Source organism: Plectropomus leopardus, chromosome 20, assembly GCF_008729295.1.
Source record: "Plectropomus leopardus isolate mb chromosome 20, YSFRI_Pleo_2.0, whole genome shotgun sequence".
Lineage (NCBI taxonomy): Eukaryota > Metazoa > Chordata > Actinopteri > Perciformes > Serranidae > Plectropomus > Plectropomus leopardus.
In genome coordinates, this window is record NC_056482.1 from 10,690,908 (window position 1) to 10,713,072 (window position 22,165).

General features: G+C 39.6%; 1 protein-coding gene across 10 annotated transcripts in view; it reads left to right on the forward strand.

Moving 5' to 3' along the window:
- Nucleotides 1-21,699, forward strand: part of add1 (adducin 1 (alpha)) — a 37,274-nt gene extending 15,575 nt beyond the window's left edge. Inside the window, exons 5-18 of one of the 10 annotated variants that reach the window (XM_042509528.1) lie at nucleotides 464-544; nucleotides 764-913; nucleotides 1,019-1,162; nucleotides 1,289-1,387; nucleotides 1,694-1,867; nucleotides 2,886-3,236; nucleotides 7,377-7,472; nucleotides 7,603-7,695; nucleotides 11,623-11,779; nucleotides 12,949-13,314; nucleotides 14,188-14,280; nucleotides 17,150-17,165; nucleotides 18,877-18,930; nucleotides 19,496-19,580. In XM_042509528.1, the coding sequence (XP_042365462.1) occupies nucleotides 464-544; nucleotides 764-913; nucleotides 1,019-1,162; nucleotides 1,289-1,387; nucleotides 1,694-1,867; nucleotides 2,886-3,236; nucleotides 7,377-7,472; nucleotides 7,603-7,695; nucleotides 11,623-11,779; nucleotides 12,949-13,314; nucleotides 14,188-14,280; nucleotides 17,150-17,165; nucleotides 18,877-18,928 (1,872 nt within the window). In that variant the 3' untranslated portion in view covers nucleotides 18,929-18,930; nucleotides 19,496-19,580. Of the gene's footprint in view, nucleotides 1-463; nucleotides 545-763; nucleotides 914-1,018; nucleotides 1,163-1,288; nucleotides 1,388-1,693; nucleotides 1,868-2,885; nucleotides 3,237-7,376; nucleotides 7,473-7,602; nucleotides 7,696-11,622; nucleotides 11,780-12,948; nucleotides 13,315-14,187; nucleotides 14,281-15,783; nucleotides 15,822-17,149; nucleotides 17,166-18,876; nucleotides 18,931-19,495 lie in introns of all 10 variants that reach the window. The other 9 variants (XM_042509531.1, XM_042509532.1, XM_042509533.1 and 6 more) reach the window with 9 other exon arrangements.
- The last annotated feature ends 466 nt before the right edge of the window (nucleotides 21,700-22,165 follow it).

A 22,165-nucleotide genomic window follows, 5' to 3' on the forward strand; every position in this document is an offset into this window, starting at 1 on the left:
CCTGAGACTGAGTGGCGGTGCTGAGATCAGCCTTGAAACTAAGATCGATCTCTTGTACAACACTGCTTGTAATGGTGCCATTTTCCAGAATGCAAATAAATATAGGCTGAGAAAGACGCCTCAAGTTATAGCTCACAGCTAATTCACTAACTAACTGACTCAACAGCATCATTATACCTCCTATTTACATCACCCAGTACTTGCAGTTGCCTCTGTCTGAGGGGGTGCCCACAGTGTCAGACTTTAAAAAATCCCTGCCCGAAAGTGACACATGGTAAACAACCTCACACTGCACTGTATAATTACATCATTGACATGTATAATGGTATGTGGGATTTAACTATGTGTGTATCTTATATGTAAGTTCAGAATATATCCTTAGAGGGTATGCTTTGGTGTTTGTGAGTGAAAGGAAGAGTTAAGTAGCCCTGTAATCTAATGTCTCTGTCTGCTGATTCTTTAGGTCAGGGTGAACTCTGATCAGGAGCGCTTCCTAATTGTCCCTTTTGGGCTCCTGTACAGTGAAGTCACCGCCTCCAGTCTGGTGAGAATCTGTGCTGATCTCTGTTACAGCTGCATGCCTTTTTGTCTGTTTTCGATCAGTGAATGAAACCGTTTTCCTTTTTTCTCTCTCAATGATTACACTTGTCATGTGATAAAATAAGAAGAAATATAATTATCTCTCTGACTGCTTAATATTCAAAGCTTAAGTCATTAATATTGCTGCTTTGAGTAACCCCTTGTTGTCTGGCCTGCTCTCCAGGTGAAGATAAACTTTCAAGGTGAGATAGTTGACCGGGGCAGCACCAACCTCGGGGTCAACCAGGCTGGCTTCACTCTCCACTCCGCCATCTACGCTGCACGACCAGATGTCAAGTGTATCATACACGTACACACACCTGCAGGTGCTGCGGTAAGGACCAGCATGCACACAGTAATTAAACCCCATACAAAAACAGACATTGACATATTATCGTGTTACGTCATGTGTTGTGTGGGCTCGTTTGTTTGGTTGCAGGTGTCGGCAATGAAATGCGGGCTGTTGCCGATCTCACCCGAGGCGCTGTCACTGGGGGAGGTGGGCTATCACGACTATCATGGCATACTGGTGGATGAGGAAGAGAGTTCTCTGATACAGAGAAACCTCGGGCCTAACAGCAAGGTAACAGCAGAGCAATTTGACATTTAATGCCATTTTATGAATTCGATTTTCTGAAAGTTTTTTTAGCACGTAGAAGCAACAAGAATGTGCTTTTCTCCTATTTTGTTTATTTTTCCTCTCTCCTAGGTGCTCATCCTGAGGAATCATGGCTTGGTGTCTGTAGGCGAAACAGTGGAGGAAGCTTTCTATTACATCCACAATCTGGTCACTGCCTGTGAAATCCAGGTAGGACACACACGGAGCTCTGCAGGATATTTCTTCTTAAGTATCACGTGAAAATAGTAACTTACACATGGATATTTATTTATGTCAAAGTATTGAACCATGTGTTTTACTTTTGGTTGTTATATTTGGCACCACAGTTGTCTGCATTTTTCATAACAATTGTCTTTGTCCCTTGTCTCTCCACATTTTTATATATGTTCATTTTCTTCATGTTGATGTCCGTGTGTCCTCATGTCCACATTTTGTTTTCTTTCTGGATTCTGGATTGGTCTGTTTTTTTTTGTTTGTCGGCCCATTTTCATTCAGGTGCGAACACTGGCCAGCGCTGGAGGGCCAGATAATCTGGTGATGCTGGACCCAACAAAATACAAGTTACGCCCGCGGGTCCCGGAGCCAGTCGGCGACGGGTCCTCTGCACACCCCAAGTGGCAAGTCGGGGAGCAGGAGTTTGAGGCTCTCATGAGAATGCTCGACAACTTGGTAAGTACAAAGAAAAAAAAGTACAAACTTTTGCAGGGGAGTGGGAGGTTAATATTACCTCTACTCTCTGATGAGTTGAGACAACTAATCCAAACATTCTTCCAAATTACTGGATTTTTCCCAACAAGTACAAAGGTCGAGTACGAAGACTTGTTATCCTCCGTCTCTATGCAAAGAATGTGTGGCTCTTCCCTTTTTTCGTTGAGACCCGAAGCCTCAACTTGCATTGTTTTGCCATGAAATTAATATCATGGAATATATCCCTTTCATCTCCTACTGTAGTCATTGCAGTCTTCTTCTTGAAGCTGTATTGCCTGACACAGAAACTAACTAACACTAACTAATCTCAAACTGCAGCACCTGGCTAAAATGAATCAGCGGACGCGTGTTTCTTTTTGTCAAGCTTGTCTGACCTTGCAACAGCGGCTTAGGTTGGCAGGACTTGTAGGCGTGTGGTAATGATACACAAAACTCAGAAAGTCACAAAACTGACCCAGTAATATCAGTTACACAGTAATCTAGCTAAAATCATCTGACATCAGCCACCATAAGCTGCTGGTCACACCAGAACAAGCTCTGAATGTATTGAATTGTGATGTATTGCCTATAAATTCAATGTTGGGCTTGAGAGAATAATGTGTTATTTCTGCTTTGAAAACATATGCAAGAGTCAAACAAAAGATCTGTGCACTGTACCTAAAGCTCCCTGTAAATTTTTAATTTTGCAACGTTTTTGTCATTCTTCAAAAATGCCTTATGAAGATCTCTGATCGAAACGTTGCAAAATTTAAATTTACTAAGAGCTTTTAATACAGGGTGTAGATCTTTTGTTTGATTCTTGCCTTGGTTTGATTTACTGATCCTGCACCTGTAGAAGTCATTTGGATGTGCGTGCCTTCCAACTTGCTTGCTTTCAAAACATAGTCATATTTACATAGTCTGGATTTAGACATTGATAGGTAGCTACTGTACTGACCATCTGCTAACCTCTGGTTTTGTTTGTCTTTCTGTCTCTCAGGGCTACAGGACGGGCTACCCTTACCGCTGCCCGGCATTGCGAGACAAAGCTAAAAAGTACAGTGACGTGGAGATCGCTCCCTCCGCCCATGGTGGTTACTCATACGGGGAGGACAGCGACTCAGGTGCTCGCTCCCCGCTGAAACAGAGCTTCCAGCGCGGCCAGCGCGACAAGACCCGCTGGCTCAATGCCGGCACCCGGCCCGACGAGCCCTACGAGGATGGGCCCGACGGCAGCAGCCCCAAGTCGAAGCCTAAGGTGTGGACGAACATAACACACGATCACGTCAAACCCTTGCTGCAGTCTCTCTCGTCTGGTGTCTGCGTGCCAAGCTGTATAACCAACTGCTTGGTCTGTGCCTACCTTATTGTTCATAGTAAAGATTTTACAGCTACCTTGTTGGTGGAAACGGGCAGCTGGTCGGCATCCTGAGTCTGGGGACAGTGAGGAGTGAAAGTATAGCGCAATACTGAAACTGGAAGTCACTATAATCCATCTTTTCACTACTTTTGAGCTGTTTTTAGGCTCACTCGTACTGTAATTTCAGATGTCCTATTAACCCACCTTTCCAAAGCAGTTAACTCTGTTCTGTTAATTACATTGTAGCACAGCTGTGAGTATTTGTTGACCCTCTTGCTCTTTTTTCCCTCCTGGTCTCCTAATGCTTGGTGATGCCGTGCCAGCTGCCCAAAGCATGCCCCACTGCATGTGTAGTAGTGAAATGCATTGTTGGTGTTGATGTTTTTCCCAGAGGAGCGAGCAGCAGGGGTGTGGCATGACTCCTCAAGTGCGCAGGTGAATGTGGCAAGACACGGTGACGTTGCTGCTAACCACACTTTTGCTCACCGCTCCCGTGGTACACATTCTTAGTTTGTCTTTGCATCTTGAAGTTAGCTTTTTGTAACTTTTTGCTCAAACATGATTCAGTGAAAAAATGATAGAGAAAGTGCAAGTAAAGTGAGATCTGATATCAACCAAAAATGTCTGTGAGTTTGCTCTGTGGGCTGCTCACACGGCATATTTATAAGATTTATATAAACAAATGAGGGAGGTGGCATGTCTATAACAATAATGCCAGATACATTATAAGTATTCAAAAACAATAATAAAAAAAAGCTAAATTTCCTTGACAAAAGAGTTATGCAGCCTGCTTTTCTAATTTTTAATTTCCTCAAATACCTTCAACTGCTTCCAGTTGTACTTTTCTGTTTCCTTTTCTGGTTTCAGTTTATTCTGAAAATGATTTTGACCTCAAGGCCTGCATGAGTGGATTTGTTTGAAAGAAGAAAAAAAAACAACAGAGGAAAAAGCAATGAAATTTGACCTGACTTTTGAATCAATTATCTCCTGTTGGGAAAGTAGGAAATGTTGTGTTGTGAGACTCTCTCTCAGTGAGTATATCGCGTTTACATGTTCATCTCATACTCAACCAACCCCAACCCAGCTACTTCCATCCAGAAACCCTCCCTCATCTAGCCCCTGGTTTGGCAGCTAACCAGCCAAGCTTAAAGTCAACACAGGAATGAAGTCATGAGCTTACGCTTTCCACCGCGAATTACATGCCTAGTTTAAAAAAGGTTCAACAATATTTTGCATGAAAGCTGAAGATTTAATTTGTATATTCACCTGCTGCTCATTCAGTTTGGCGCAACAAATGGATATAGACTTTTTTTCTTCCAATCATGCTGAGCATTACCAGGTTCACTAAAACATTGTGTGAAATAGATGGGGTATTTTTCACATTAAAAGGAAAATGTCAATACAGAAAAAAAGGTTTCATCCAGTGCAGGAAAGATACACTCTTGTCTTAGTTTATAGCGTTGTGGCTTTTTTTTGGTCCCAACGTGGGCGAGTGTCCTCGGGTGTGTTTCTCTCTTATCTCTGTCATCCTTGTTGTTGTGTATCAGCCTGGGAAATGACTTTGGTGATGCCAGCTCACCCCTCACTGCCACTCTCGCTTCGTAAGCCAGCCTCATCATCTGTCACCCTCCCACTCACCCCTCACTTCTCCCTCCCTCACCCCTTTTACCTTTTTTTGTTTTTTTCTCATTCTGTGATGTTTTCAGTTGATCTTCAGTGTGATACTTCTGTTTGTTTTTGATTCTTATCGTACATCAATGATGATGACAAATGGTTTTCAGTTGTGCAGATACACTGTTAGGTTTTAGTCACTGCATCTTACTATATGCCTTAAACTGTCATCATGCGTGAGGTCTTTTCTATCAGTTTCTGACAGCAACACCAACACTGAGCATATCAGAAGTATTAGAGGAATACTTCACTCCCCAAATGACTGTTACAATTACTTACTCACCCTTTGTTACTCTGAATTTGTGAAAAAAACATTTTTCTATCTTGCCTCCTCTGTGAACGAAGATTTCAAAAACAAGGAAAGCTTTTGATGCATTTAAGTCATAAAGGTCTGCATTAAACGACAGCAAAACTATATCAAAACGTCTGTTTTTAAACTCTCAGACAACTTGTGCTGTATAATCCAAGCCTCATTTATCTAGTCTTTGTTCAGGTCTTCCCAAATATATGCATTTTCACCAGAACCTTAGTACCAAAAAACAGATGTGAAGGTGATGTCTGCGCTCTCATCAAAGCCAGACTCAGAATCAGAATCTGGTTCTAATGCCAAGTACATTTACATATACAAGGAATTTGACTTGGTGTTTTGGTGCAAAGCAATTAACATAAAGGGAGAATAAAATAGTGTAAGAGATAAAAATATAGAAGCAATTTAAAAATATAAAATTAAAAAATGGAATATAAAGAACACAAAATGTATGTACAAAAGGTGAAGGAAGTACAGTTGTGCAGAAGTTGGATTTATAGTGCAAATATCTACAGTCTAAATAAATAAGTTAACAGACAGTTAACATGTAAAGAAATACAGTCCAGTGTGCATTAATGTAATGCATAAAAACTTATTTAGCCTAACATTAATGTAATATTTTCAGACTCTGGGGCCGGGTGAGAGCCTGTGTCATGTAGGCGGCGGGGGGGAGGCCTGTTGTTTTGGTTATGATGTTGACAGCAGCAGGGAAAACAGTAATTTTAGTCCACTGAACACGAGAGCGGCTGGTTGCCTTGATCAGTTATTGTGTGACTTTGGTGTTATAAAGGGTTAGTTTGGAGCCACCAAAGTCACACAATAACTCAAAGAATATAACTGATCGAGGCAGCGGTGAACCAGCAGCTCCTGTGTTCAATAATGTAAAACTATTGTTTTTGTGGATGGGGTCTGGCTCTGGGGAGAGCATTGATAAATTTCACTTCGAGTTTCCTGTTTGGGAAGTCCTTGCCCATCCACTAGATAAATGAGACTTGGATTATACTGCATAAGTTGTGTTAGTATTTGTTAACAGATTTTTTTTTTTACATGGATGTCTATGACTTCAATTCATCGGCACTTCTCTCCGTTTTTGGATTCTTCATTCACCATGGAGGCATGCGAGAAAAACGAAGATTTCTTACTTAATTCAACTCAACATAGAATGAGTAATTGATATACAAATGGTTATATGGGGGCCAAGTATTCCTTTAAGTCAAAATGGTTGTCTAACCATCAGAAAGATTTTAAAGTGGTGTTCCTCTCTGGCTCCTTAAATCTGCCATACAAGATTTACCTCTCAGCATCTCAAACAAATCATGAACCACAACTATTTCTCATATGTAAAATACACTCATAAAACATTTTGCATCTCCTATACGTACATCTTAACCATCTGTTATTTGACTGTCAAAATGTCAACTGTGATTTCACTTCACACCTCCAGCAGCCTTGTGCAGGTTCAAGTCGGAGTTCTTAGAGTTTTAGCATTGACTTCCCTGGATAAAATAAAAAAAACTTAATTATAGAATACCACCATTAGATAATATGTGTAAAATTAGATGCAACATATACAGATATTAAATCAGATTGGAATGATTTTTTGAAATTGCACATATGTCTTTGTGAGCATCCCGCCTGTCGTTTTCTAGCACGTCTTGACAATTTTCTTCATTTTTTTTGATATTGCAGCTCTATGCAGCATTTAAATCACACAAAAATGGGATCAGTCATGCATCAGCACAGCCCCAATATGCTCATTTAGATAATTTAGTTCCTGCTCCAGTCTCAACCGCACTGCACAAATCAAACATGTTGGATTGAGTGTAGTCATCACCCCTCATTACTGGTGAAATACTGTATAATCTAATATCATGGGCTGATCAGTAAGCATCACAGAGGTAACGCAGGTAATGATGTAAAACAGTCCTCAGTTAAATCTATGAAAGTAAAAATTAATCTCATCATCATTGGTTCACTTTTTACATTCAAACCTTTTTAAAGCCATCCAACGTTGTCCATTTCATTTCCGCATGATTCTTGTATTGTGAAGCCTGCATAGTATTTTGTCTAAATCTATTTTTGTGCTTTGCTTCTCATGTCATTTAGTATGTCTGGTCTTTTTTTTTTTTAACAATTTTATGTGGTGTTTACAGTGGACAAAGGAAGACGGACTCCGCCAGGCTGCCGTAGCCAATCAGTTCATCCCACTGAACACCAACCCAAAAGAAGTGCTGGAAATGAGGAATAAGGTATCATAGTGTTCTCCTTTTGCTGCTTTTGCTTTAGCGAAACAAAAACTATCTAAGGCTCTTGACAGGCATGGGTGCACTTTGTATTTATCACTCTTTTCTGACTTCAAATGTTGATGTTTGTTTGTAGATCCGCGAGCAGAACCTGCAGGACATAAAGACAGCAGGGCCTCAGTCACAGGTTCTGTGTGCCGGCACTGTGGGGGAACGCACCTTTAACCAGGTCAGTGTGTGAACGCTGTGCATTAAAGACCTCGCTGCTGCAGCCATCCTGACCTGGATATGAATTTGTGTCTCAGACTGATGAAATATTTAAGAGTTTATGTAGTTTGGTCTCTTTAACCAGTTTAAATGCATTTATATATAGTTAAAAAAAAAAAATCATAATATATTCTGTCCAGGTCTGGAGTCATCCCTTAAACCAAAATGCTGCAAAGTGTGAATATGGTGCGTGAAGTTCTTCTCCGCTTCATTTTTAAAATCTGACACCAGTTTCTGAAGGAGTAACTTCACTAATAACAGAGAGTAAATCTGTCCTCCATGTTGTGTCCCAGATCATGGGGTGACTTTATAACTGTCACATTATTTTTTGACCACAGAGATTTTCAATCTGGCAGGTGAGTAGTGTTTGGGAGAGGTAACCTCACTCTGCTCTCCAAACCTGCCAGCTCAGGTTGTGTCCATATTCATACAGTGTTTTTTTTTTTTTTTTATTTAGTCTTTTTGTTTTCAGTAGTTCAGAGTCGAGGTTGTTCTCTGTCTCAGTACATGCAGACTGGTTTGCAAGTGTTTCTTTGGTTCATTTTGGTCTCTTGAGACGTTTAACAAAATCCCCACTACAGTCTAGAGCTTTGATTCTCTGCCTGAACACTATTGGGCCTGACCCGACCCGCCGGATTTGGGTCGGGCTATAATTTGTCCACATTCCCTCGGGGCTACAATAGGGCTCGTTTCTAGCTAATTTCCCCGGTTTAGAGCGCTCTATTTACATATGAAGTTTCACTTTTACTGTGTTTTGCGTTCTGCTGCTTCGAGAGTGTGGTGCACTGAACCAAACTGTACATTCCAACAGCGCCCTAACTTGATGCGCGGTCCACATTGTGCCATAGTGCGCCGTTGTGCTTGGAGTGTCTATTTACAAAGTGTATCACAAATGTCTATTACCGCACTGAAAAGACCAGTTGACTTTAGATTGAAACAAAGGATTTAACATAAATATAAATGTTTTTTTTTTTTTTTTTTTACAGTGGAAATTCCTTTTTTTTTTAAAATCAAACTCGGGCATAAAACGGCCTTGGTTCAGGCTTGAAGAGAAACTATGCGAGTTTCTCTTCAATGAAAACTATGCGTTCATGTAGGGTCGCACCTAATTTTTTTAGGCCTGATCAAAGCTCTACTACAGTCTAACATACTTTGATTTCTTAGCATGCACTCTTTATCCTCTTTTTAAGAAGTAAAAATGGAAATAGCTTACAGTTTTACTTCAGTTTGCATGGTTTGCCCGAACCTTTGATGGGCAATTCTTAGCTCATTATTTAATTGAACTCAAACACCAGGAGGAGCCGGACATGGGCAAATTAAAAACTAATTATTTGTGCATTAACCAAGTTTTAGAGGTACCTAAAACTTACCCCAGCATGCCAGTAATAAGCCCTTGATGTGCTGTTTTGTTAAGACTAAAATCGTATGAACCGCACATTGGATGTGTGGATCGTTTGTCCCCACAGTGCATGAGCTTGGCTACTTTTGTACCATCACTGCTATGCTTCTCACAGCTCTCTCCAGAGCCGTCTCTCTCTGCACGCGTTTCCAGTGTTTACCTGTGTCTGTATTGTATGTGGGTATGTGGGTATGCAGAGGTGGAAAGTAACTAATCAAAAACAATTAACTGTGCTTTTACCAAGATTTCACACAGCTTTTATATGAAGAAAAAGAATGCAACTACTTAAAAAAAACCCCACAGAAGCAGCCTCAGATGTGCTTGAGGATTACTTGCATCACAATATTTGTACTCGAGTGAGATATTGCAGCACTCTTTCCACCTTTGCGTGCGTGTGAAAGGTGGTGTGTTTCTGAATGTTTGCACACATTCACGCCTGCCTGACAGACTGCTGATTTGAATGTGCTGGTGTTTAAGAGCTGCGTTGTGCTCCCCCCTCACTGGGTTTACTATTGCAGGATGCCCCTCTGTCTGACTGTACAGACACTATTGATGGCCTCGATGTGTCCGAGGGGTCCTATAGTCCTGCTAAATCAATTAGAAAGGTACTTACTGCTCCAGTCACAAATACTATTCACCTGTACTTCACATCATCCTCCAGTCATTCCTCCGAGCCTGCAGATAGGCACCTGATATCTGGGCTTGTGTAGACGAAGAATGAGGCCATTTTCTCTTGTTTTATTTGTATGGTCATGTGACCTGGTCTTTTCTGCATGTTTATGCAATATAGAGCCCAACTCTGGATACATTATATATATATTTTTGCCAGCTACAGAGGGATCCTTGAGGTGGAAGATTGATGTATATTTTGATTTGTGAGTTTGTCTAAAAGAGAGGTTTTCACTGTTGTTTCGAAACATATTGTTACAAGTGAAGTGTTGGTGGGCAGAAGGGAGAGGGCAGGTATACTACATGCAGGCATTGTAGGAATTTTAAAAAAAAATCTTTTTTTGTACACGATGTAATAATGTCCTAAAAATGTAAGAAAACTTGCCTTCAGCTTGATCAAAAATGTAATAAAACCCAATAATGTAAAAAACTTGAATAATAATGTCAGAAAATACATGTGCTGACTGATATTGTAATAACATTAAAAAGTATTTGTACGTTTATTTTAAGTGAAATCACATAATCTAACTGTAATGCAAATCACATATTAAAGCTGTATTGGTGTTACGACAGGTGGCTTAGTTAATGATAAATTGTATACATTCACAGAGTAAAATCAAAATCCTCTCTATCAAACTTCCTGCTTGTTGTTTCCCTCCTGGAACAATAACAACAAAAAAAAAGTTTGGTTATACTGCTTGAATGAATTAATTTATATAAGACATTTGTTGGTGTTTATTAGGTTTATATTTGCATGTTAAAACTCTCCTTTACCCATGCAGAAATTTCATAAGATCAGACGAGGCAAACGAGACACCTCATTCAAGAAGAATCATCGTTCACTCTAATGAGAAAGAACATTTCATAGAGATTGAATAGACTGTTTCTTATGGTTCGATGGCGTAATGTTAGCATCCATCGCAGCTTTGTCGTCTCCTGATGGTGTCTAATCTGAGATCCACTCTGGTCTAATGGACAATACTTATACAATCAGCATGGGTATGGGTGGAGTTCTTCTTTTTGTTAGTTTAATGCATCTTTGCCAGATAACAGTGTACCACTTGCAATCTGTTGTAATTTTCAAATTCTGCATAAAGCCTAGAGTTTACATTTCGAAACATGATATCAGTGTTAGGTGTTTGCGTTTTCAGCAGGCTCAGATTATTGTAACAGTATCAACATTTTTGTATACTTGCGTGCTTTACATTTCCGAGAAAATAAGCACATCTTTTTGACATTATTACATCATCTGTTACAACTATAAGAAACAGTAAAAATGTAATTACAATATCAGTCAGAACATTTTATTACAGGATTGAGTTTAATAACATTTTCAGGAAATGACTACATTATTGGATGCTGTAGTCCTTTTAAGAGTGAGTGAAGTATAACCTGTTAAAACTTTTTTTTTTTTAAACAAAAGTAGTTTAGTTTACAGCAGTTATGGTTTTACTGCTTCACATTAACTACTTCCTGTTTGCTTGGCGATTTGCTGTTGGCTTGAACTTTTTCTCAGATCTGTCGGCGCTCGGCTTTTATGCATCAGTGTTTTAATGACATGTGCTTCCTGTATTTTGAAATGGCCTATCAGTTCCGAGACATACATTTATTCACATAGGGCTGATAATTCTGCTCACGCTGCATAATAGTTATGTGTGTAAACTGCCTCTAATCTAATAATCCAGTTCAACTGAGTGAGTTTTCTTCAAGCATTCTAGTTTTAAACACATTAAATCCTTCCATGTGTAACCTGCAGTAACTGTAGTCTGTCTTTTACTAGAGGTCTCATCTCTCTCTGTCTTCCTTCTGTGTGTCCTGAAGGGGGAGCTGGTGACCGCATCCAAGGCCATCATCGAAAAGGAATACCAGCCCAAGGTCATCGTCAGCAAGCAGGGTCCCAACCCCTTCACCAAACTCACCGACCAGGAGCTGGAGGAGTACCGCAAGGAGGTGGAGCAGAAACAGAAAGGGCCTGAAGGTAAAGCTGATGAATGGAGAAGATGAAATAGTTCTTGGTATAATATGAGAAAAAAAAACACTTTTTCCATACACACTCTACACTTGTATTCTGTAATAGATCAGTTTATATTCACAACTGGTGAAATGTGCCATTCTTGTCAGCTCTCCTAGAATTTGCCAGCAATTTATGGTGTTTCTAACAAGTTTTAGGAATAACCATCAACCACTGCACACGCGCTGTCAAATTGGGGTAAAACATTTTTTCTTCTTGAGTTATTTGATTATATTCTGCAATGATCTGATAATAACACATGTACATAATGACTTGTGTAGGAAGCATTTATGTCAATGCAGATAGGAGTTCATATAAAATTGCATTACATGAACAGGGAAGTGTGTTTTCCAACTGACAGCTCCATCTTTCTTTGTCTGTTTCTCGACCTCCCTCAAGAAAAGTGACTTAGATAAATCATCACAGACAGTATAGATACAGGCAAGAGCTGAGTCGAGATCTACTGCAGCTATTTTAACCCTTTAAAACCTGAACGGACATACGTTTTTATTACGCTGCATTCAGACACCTTTCACAAGTATTTAAACCTTTAAAACCTGAGCAAAGAGGTTTAATTCTTTTCAAAAACATGGGAAAGACAATTAGTAAATTGCAAGGAACTGGTAAAAGGTGACAAGAAATAAACCAAAAAGTTAATCTGAAAAAAGAGAGAGAGAAATATTCAAAATTTATTTAAAAAAAGGTGAAAAATTTCCAGAAACAAACTATTATTTCATTATTATTATTATAATTTCTTAGAATTACATATAACAAATATGTCACACAATATAGATTAAAAAATGTTCACATGTAATTTCCTTTATTTTTCCTTTTTCTTTTCTTTCTTTTTTTTTTTTTTTACTTTTTTGGGTAATTTTTTTCTGACTTTTCATTAATTTTACTTTTTGTTTTTGCAAATGTTGGGAACATTTCTTGCTAAGATACTTATTGCATTCCTCTCATGTTTTTGAAAGAAATTAAACTGATTTGATACGGTTTCAAAGGGTTAAAGAGGCTCATAATGAAATTCTAACATTTTTTCAGGGGTACTTTTACCTCCCTGCAGAATCATGCATAAACCTAATGAACTTCAGCTTGGTGATGTTATGTCTCCACACACACACACGACTTCACAGTGCAGGGACGAGATGATAGTAGGGGGAAATCAGCCTCCAGCATACCCTGTCCTCAGCCTGAAACACTACCGGGGGGTCAAGCCTCTGTCTCCACACCTCAACTGTCTACAACTGACTCACCAAACGTAGAGAGAGCTCCACCTACAACTCCCACACTCGCCACACCAGCCTCCGAGCCGGGCTCTTCCTTCCTCTCCAGCGAGGCTGAGCCAGCTCAGGGCGGCGCAGACTCTACAGATGATGTTTTTTCAACCGCAGAAGAGGTTTTTTCAGCTCCAGATTCCCCGCACAAGGAGTTCCACTGCGCTGTGCTGCGAGCCCTCAGCAAGGAGTCATCAGTGGTAGCTAAGGCGGATCAGGCTCCAGGTACAGCAGATGAAGCGGACTCGCGCCTTAAATCCGGCCTTCCGCTTCCCTCCTCCCCTTGCTCAGCCCTGGTCCGTCTCACTACACACCGCTACACTGGGCGTGTGGGGATCCCTGCCTGCTGTGTCCTCTCCTTTTATTCTGGGGGTTTGGAGTCTGCTGCCGTTATTTTACCAAGCATCCTCCCTACCCATAGTTCAATCTTGGAAGCCTTTGCTTGATTATTTTGTCCCTCCATCCCCTCACTCTGATGTCTTGTCCAAACTAGGCATCAGAGTTCTGGCAGATCAGATTTGATTGGACGAGGAGCTGAGTAGAGAGGATGTGAGGAGTTAAAGCGAGCTCATTTTGAGATTTAAAGCCGTCCCCTCGCTTTGAGGGCGCTCTTGCCGCAAAAGTGCTTCTGCAGTGGAGTGTTGTGCTTAACATTTTGAGGAAGCCGTGTCTGTGCTCAGTCATCCAATCAGAGCTTCCCGTTTGTGGACATGAATAATGGTGTCCTCCTTCTCTTCCTGCTAACCTGTCCTGGATATATCTCTGTTTGGTCTCCCTCCTGTGCCTCTGATTTCCAATAAAAACTAATGGTAGTTTTGATTTGTTTGGCTCTTTGGAAAGGTTGATTTGTTTATTGATTTATTTTTTCAACTGAGAATTGTTTGAAAATGTTTGCAGTGTTCTCCTGATTCAGGCTTCCTCCCCAGTTTGGTTCTCTGTGTTTTCCTCCCTTTTCTTTGTGTTGCGATGTTTGTTGTTGAGGGCTCAATACAAATTATAGCCCACGAATAACATAAGTGCTCGTTTATTTAGTGATTTCATGATTTATATTCCTCATTTAATTGTCATTTCTTAATGTTTTGTTACATTTTCATTCAGACCTGGAGCAGCTAGCAGAGCCTGAGGAGGAGGAGCCCAAAAGCCAGAAACCCACCACTACGCCACCCAGCACCCCAGTCAGAGCAGAGGAAGGTAGGTTGGTCTGACATACTCCACATATCTGCAGCGGCCTGAGTCAGCATGGGTTTTTTTTGTTTTCCTCTTGCTGGGTTTTGGGGCTTTTCGAGGGTCTACAGAGGAAATGCGGAGCCTCCTGCCCGTCCACCTGCCTGTCTGTCTTGGGGTCTGTTCATGTTGTGGTCTTTAATAATTAATACTACTACAGGTGCTGTGCTGTTTTTGCTGTAATAACAGGCCAAGAGGTCTTGATGATTTAATCAGGTTTATGCTATGAGAGATAAGAAATTCCAGGCTTTAATTCAAAGTCTCCAGACTGAGCGGTAGCCTTCAGGCTGAAAAGTGAAACCCAACACAAAAGTAAACAAAACTGCAGTTCTTTGAATGGCCACTTGAGACTGGTTCCAAAAGTGAGTCAGTCACCACTGAGCTCCAAGTTAAAAAACCCAACTTTACAGCAGAAATAAACATGTTTACAGCCTGGTACAAAAACCTTTTTTGTCTCCATAGCTAGTTTCCTTTATGACAGTTGTTCAGGGGATGAATTTTATATAAATCTCCTGTTTACATTTTATTAAGGCATTAATTCATGCATAATTAAGGGAATAGCTGCTTTGAGTGACAGACTGTCTGTGAGGTGTCACCACAGTATATGAGTCAGATAAATCCCTCGCTCCTCCACAGTCTAGATATGGTCACTTCTAGCTCCAAAAAAGCCAAGACTGCGACAGCCTAAAAGGACACCCAGCTGTGACAAGACATCAATATGATGTCAGAAAGACGTTGGACTCTGACTGTAGACAGACATTCAATTTTGCTTCAAATGAAAATAGGGTCTAAAGATGCTATAATTTCACATTGTGTGAACGTTAATATTCTGACATTTTGCAGATGTATGGTATCCCAGGTATGAGATTTGTAGTCTATGCGTCATACGTAGTATCAGGAAATACTTTGCAAAGACACTGACCTATTGCATAGAAAAGATGAGGTATAATTTAAAAAAAATAGCATTTATTGATGGACCCCAGTGCAGACATCTTAGTCTATTTTTATTTTTTTATTTTTTCTCCCTCTTGGTCTTTATTACTATTGGATTACACCTCTGTGAACAGTATCATCCACGATGATACCAGAACTGGCTCTAAAAGTTAGGACGGTAAAGTTTTAATCTTCATTTGAAAAATAATTGGCATCTTAAATGAGTCAACATGAGGGAGGAAGGAGATGAATAGTTTTGATCGCAGGTGTAATCTAATACCTGAAATTTTGTTCTATAACATATGTCTCTATGTACAGTATCTCCTTTACCCCTTCACTTCCATTCTCCATCTTTTTGGAGTCTAATAAGAATGGTTCCCAACCATTCTTTTTAAGATTTTCTTCTGGTGTTTTTTTTTTCTCTCTATTTCACATTTTAATTTATTTTTTAATTTAACTCTGTGCCTGTGGTTTGATCTGCATAGACATTTGTTTCTACTTGTGCTTTTTCTTCTTTGTGGCTGCGTTTACAATCAGGAGATGGAAATACAAAAGAGTACCTGTTGCCATAGTAAGTACGTACTGTTCCACCTCCTCACCCCCCCTCTAAGTACCCGTCATCTTCCATAGCTTTTGTTTGATCATTTACCCGTTTTTCTTTGCATGGCTTCACTAGCAGAGCTGTTCTGTGGTCTGAACTAACCCGTCTCTCCGGGGTTTGAGACTGTTCAGTTGGTTTTAACTTGAACTCCTCTGAGTCTCTTTCTTGGGGCTGATGGGGGTTATTTCAGAGCTCCTCCCTTTGTTGTGATTCACTGTCTCCAGTCTCTGTTCAAAATAAATACATCGTGGCAAGAAATTACAAGAAGTAAGTAGTTATCTTAATACATTTTCCTTAGAATCTGATTACAAATTCAGATCTGTAATAACATTATCAAAGGGTAACTTTTGTATTTTTCAAACTAGAACTTATTTTTCCATGTTTTTGTGTCGTAGTGACTAATGGAGACAACCATTTTTAGAAATTGGGCAAGACGGCTGCAACTGGCAGCAACAAATCAGGCTGTAATGTAACCACTCGGGGCAACTGTACATCGTCCTTTAACATCCACTAAATGTGCTTGTTTTTGCAACTGACAAGCTCAGATTGTTGCTGTAAGTGTCTGACAACATTATGGGAATGATCCTTTGTAAAGAGACCTTTTTGTTAAAGAGTAAGATCCTTTTTCTTTGACCAAAGTCACCATCGCAAAACCCACCAGACACTATTTAAGGAAACACTAATTTTACACTAAAATTACTGTTTTTTTAAACTGAGTCTGGTGGGTTTGGCAATAGCAATTTCATGGTGTTTTTCGGTCAAACAAGGATCTCACTCTTAACAAAAATGCTCTATCTCTGTAGGAATCCTTTCCATAATGCTGTCCAACACTTAGAATAATAATCTGAGCCTGTCAGTGGCAAAAAAGCACTTTAAGCGCATGTAAATGGACGGTGGCACAAATGCCCCAGGTAGTCACATTGCTGCCCATTTTGCCGCAGTCAGCTGCAGTACTGGACCAGATTCAAACATTGCTGTTCCCATCAGTCACTTAAACACAAAAATAGGAATGTAGGGTCCAGATTGAAAAATACCGAAGTTACCCTTTAATGTCCCATTTGACCATACGATAGTGACCTGGTCTAAACAAAGGTGGAGGATGTTTCTGAAGTAAACCTCGCAGCTCACAAAACCTTTTATGTTGGATAACCTCTCTTTTCTTCCTCACTGTCAAATTAACCAACCTCTCTTGCACATATGCACATTTTATCAGTGTGATACGAGACTGTATGTATTTGTGTTTCATTGAAAAAAAATCAGGTAATGTTCTGAAAATGTGTTGAATGTTTTTTTGTCTTGCAGACGAGTCCTTTACCAGGTACATCAGTGCTTTATCTGGGTGTGGCTTTCAACCAACCTTGCTGCTGTCAGCTTTGCTGAGACTTGCTTTCGGTTTAGCTTGTAACGGTCGAGGTCAGATGCTTTGGCTGTGTGGTGTTTCGTCTCCATTTTATCTGTCTGTGTGTTCGGCCCTGTCTCTGTTGTGACAGATACGAGAGATGTCAAATCAAGACTGGTGTGTGTAGTGCCTTCTCAGGTCTTGACAAAGGGTTTTTTTCTGGCTGGTCTCTATAGCATGTGAGCAATATTAAAAAATGATCCAAGCTGTAGTTGTCTTGCACCTGACTGCTCTGTGTGAGCTTGTAGCTGAGCTTGAGTCAGTGCTTTGGATGCTGTTTGGGCCTCTGATCCACAGAAGATCTCATGGAGCAGAGCTTCTGGGTCCAGCACTTGTTGCTTCTTCACTCTTTTTGCTGGGAGTATTTTCAGAGGTCGACACAGGCTTTTCTAGTACCTACCAGGTGATGAGTGCATGATTGCAGACAGAATTGGACAAAAGCAATGTCTCCAACACTCCCACATGGGGGACCAAGCATGTCTCCATGAAAAGAACCCAATATTACGCAAGAATATACCGAATACAACACATCGAATGTTCAAAAGTACAATATACCTTTGGCTGTGCGTGCCCTCCACCTGGTTTGTTCCTTAGTTTCAGCTAGGCAGCTATCACTGTTAGCCCAATAAAAAATCCCATCTCCACCTGACGTTTAATGTCTCACGTTGAGTGAAAATACTAATAATCTGCAAAAATGCATTTTGCTAAACAAGCCCCAGTTTATGTGGAGGCTGTTTTGCCCTGATATTATAGCACAGTATGACAAGGTCAATGTAATTTCAGACTGTTATTTCATTTTAACACAACCCTCTTTAGCTGCTTAAATACTTGGACAAACACAATGGCTAGATATGTGCTTTATTGATATATTTTTAAGCATTTTAAAAATACAAAATCAGAATTTGGTAATTGATAACTCATTTTAAGAACCATTTTTTGATAAATAGACTGCAGGGCTGAACTTTTTTTGTCATCACAGTGTCAAATTCTGCAATAAACACATTGTAAATAACTGTGATATTGCACTCATGGATATTTTGAATGAGTAGTATTAGTAGAAAACTGCACTATAAAATGTAACTATCATCTTTTTTTATTGGTCCTTTTTGTTGACTTCAGTGAAAGAGTTTTGGAAATAATGTACTTATCTTTTTTTTTTTTACTTTTTTTACAGGCAATTTGAACTGCCTTGTACTGAAAGCAGCAGAAAAGCAGAATTGAGTACTAGTACTAGTACTAGTATTGAGTACTAGTATCTGTATCTAGTATCTTATAATTTACATTAAGTAATATTATTGTAGTGATATTCAAAATGATCACTTATTGCATATTTCTCATATCTTGCAATGCTTTATTGTGATTTTGAAAGTTAGATCAGTGAAAACAGGACCTACACTTGTAGCGCTCATTACACAGTCAAAAGGGAACAACAGGTAGTTTCTGTACTCCCAGCAACTGGATTACTCAAAGCCTAATTTAAACATATTTCTCTTTTAATGCTGCACCGGTTTTGAATTAACTTAATTTGATCCTCTCACCCGTCTTGTTATGTAACCCCACGTGTGGTTATGTTATTAAAACGCAATATTTTCTGTGTTGTAGACTTTTATTTTTGTTTGTTTGTACACAGGGTGCAAATGAGCCCTGGAACTGCACTCATTAAGATTTCCCTCTTTAAATGAAGGTAAAACAAAAATGCTGTACCGAGTGAGTACCAGCTCAGGCCTTCCAAAAGAAGAAAATGAAAGAAATCTGAGAAAAATATTAAATTCTGATTGATGAGAGCAAAGTCTTGTTTTTAGTTGCTTATTCCTAAAGGTAACAGGTAAAGATAATGAGTCCTGGAATGGGGCTTTTCTGTTAAATAATTTAAGAGTGATAGTGAGTCTTGGTTTGGCTTTTGATTTGAAAGGAAAGGTGTCAGTTTTCTTAGTTTTATTAACGTGTTTGTGATTTTGATGGGAATGTTGCCTTTGGAAGTTGTAGGCTTTGTGTTCTTTATGTCACTTAAAATCAGCAGTGTCTTTAACTGATTTAACAGACATAAATCTTATAGACGCCATAAGCTAAAGAGGCCAAGTGGACTCATGCAGTGACAAATGAATGCTTTTTAAAGTAGAAAAATGTGGATTTAACAGCTTATCCAGTGGTCGATTTGCAGTAGCCTCAGTGGCGTGTAAGCTCAGCAGCGCAGATCCATCACTTTGTCCTCTGAGATCAATAACTCTCTCTCACTCCCCTCCTACCAGAGTCCCTGCCTGAGCAAACGTACAAGGATGAGAGCGACGCAGCCACCCTGAGACAGACCCTTCCAGATCTAACACCTGACGACCCCTCCGATGCCCCAGCACTTCCTGCAGAAGATTCCGCCCCTGCTACCGCAGACGCCGCCGAGGCCGCAGAGGGCGAGGAACCCGCTGATGCTGGCGACCAGGAGGGAGAAGAGTCTCCCAGTAAATCCCCCTCCAAAAAGAAAAAGAAGTTCCGCACTCCCTCCTTCCTAAAGAAAAACAAAAAAAAGACAGAGTCGTAGATGGGAGAATGTTGGATCGGTCCTCAAGGCTGGCCTCTGCCTCTTTTCTTCTTCTGTCTTCTATCATCGCACCCTTCGAGCAAGCCACAGTAACACACTGTTATGCTTTTTTTTGTTGTTTTGATATCATTTGTCGCTGGCTTATTAACCTCTTTTTCCTCGTTAGTGTGTGCCAATTTTGTATACAGTGTAAAAATGATTGCATAAGGGTTTTTAACTATTAGAGGCTTTTTAGTTGTGAGTGAGTGATGCATTCTGTCTTGTCAACTCCATCTGGCCTTTGATGCATGTCTATTACTTACAGGCCCACACATAATGTGAGGTTTTAGGGTTTTATTGCCCTCTTTTTTTCCCTTTTTTTTTTTTAAAGAAGTATTACTAAACTGTTGTAACCACTAGAATGTATTGGGATTGTATCAAAATATGTCAAAGTGTCTTTAAAAAACAGTGAATGCAGATAGAGAAGCTTGAGCTCTCATTTAACTGGTGGTAAATTTGGACAGTGAGAACTACAAATTGTATAATTTTTCTTCTGATGCTGTGCAGCCATATAATATTAGCAGGGCAGGAGATCTATATCTGGGAAATTTAAAAGCAGTCATACAAAGTCCATAATAATGTCTCCATAATCAAATATTTTGATTAAATCATCCACAAACAAAATCAAATTTGCTGAGTTTTAAAAAAAAAAAAAAACACTCAAGATTGGCCCACGAGCATTTAACACAGCCTTAACTCACAGGTATTTTGTATTGCGGTTTAGATCTTTTTATGATGTGCAAGTTTGGTTTAATATTCCTCAAATCACATTCATCCACAGTGCTGCAAACCTGCAGATGATTGCGTTTTTACTCTGTGAGCGTGGTTCACAACCAAGTGTGAGTCATCCCGGGCAATGTCAGTAAGCATCATTGTTTATTGCAAGGGTTGATGATAATATATTAGCTGCAAGTCTTTACTATGAAGGAATGTGTAAAAACAAATTCTCGGTTCACATGTATCATTTATTCTAATAATTTGAGCCTGGCTTTGTTTTGCGTTTGTAAAAAAAAAAAAAAAAAGTCCAAACCAGATAGAAAAGCTACATATTATGTGTGCAGATTTCTTTTTTTGTTTTGTTGCTTTTTCTCACAAAGTAGATTGAGCCATGATTGCTTGCTGTGAGAGAGCACTGTGACCCTCCTCTTTTATAAAGCACTGACTGGGAACTGGTACCAGATGTTCGATCATAAACATAGATATACTTATACTATGTAAATCTGCATGATCAATCATATTTGAAACCCTCAACCTGGACTTTAAAACTCCACTCTGAACAATTACTTTTTATTGAAAACCTGTGTTTCCAGTTGCGGTAAAGCCACACGCTACACTGGAGAAACATTTTATTTTACTGATGTGTAATGAGCTGTGCTTAAAGGTTGCAGGGCATTAATATCTCCATGCATTGCTTCCTAACTTTTGTTTATTCATCCTGTTTTAGTGACAGGTTCGTTCATCACCTAACTCATAATGACGGGAAGCTTAACCTAATCCGAGACGCTTATTAAACCTTTGGTCATGACAGATTATGTATCTACAACATTGCATACAAGCTGAGAATGTCTAACTTGTTAAGGACTGCATGTGTAGAGTGCTTAGAGCGTGTACTGTCCTTTAAATGACTGTAATTACCCTGTTTTATTTTCAGTTATATTTTATTTTAGCTTTAGTGTGCTGATAACGATACTAAAGTCCTTGTAGTCATGGTTTTCATTTAAGTCATCTTTTTTAAATCTCACGGCTCCGCTGATTTGTATTCTCTGTCTGAACTACTTCCAATTTAAATGTGTCTCATCATTATACCATATACAGACTTCACCTCTCTTTTCTCATGGTTCTGCCTCTTTTACAGTCATAAATAAAAAAACACTACCTTGGGAATCACCAGTGTGATTGCAGTCATTTGTGTTAAATCGGTGCAAATAATGTAGAAATATACTGATAGCAGTCTCCTTTATCAGTGCTCAGTGCTCAGTTTCAACGAAACATTAAAACCACCGACAGGTGTAGCTGTGAAATGTTCTGCTGGGAAACCTTCAGTCCTGACATTCATGTTGACGCCACTTGACACACAACCCATCCAGACGTCGCTGCAGACCAAGTAGATAATAAATATGCATCAAGAATGTAAAAAAAGAAAAGAAAAAAAGAGTACAATTATTTGGTTTTATGGTAAACAGTTTATTAGCTGATTAAGTATTACCAGCAATGTGTATACATACAGGGATAGTTTTTGCATCTTACAATGTGTAAATGTCCCTCATTAGCAATAATACATGCAAAACTATCAGTAGTAGAAAGCAGACAGATCACAGAAGAGAACAATGAAACCAACAAACAACAT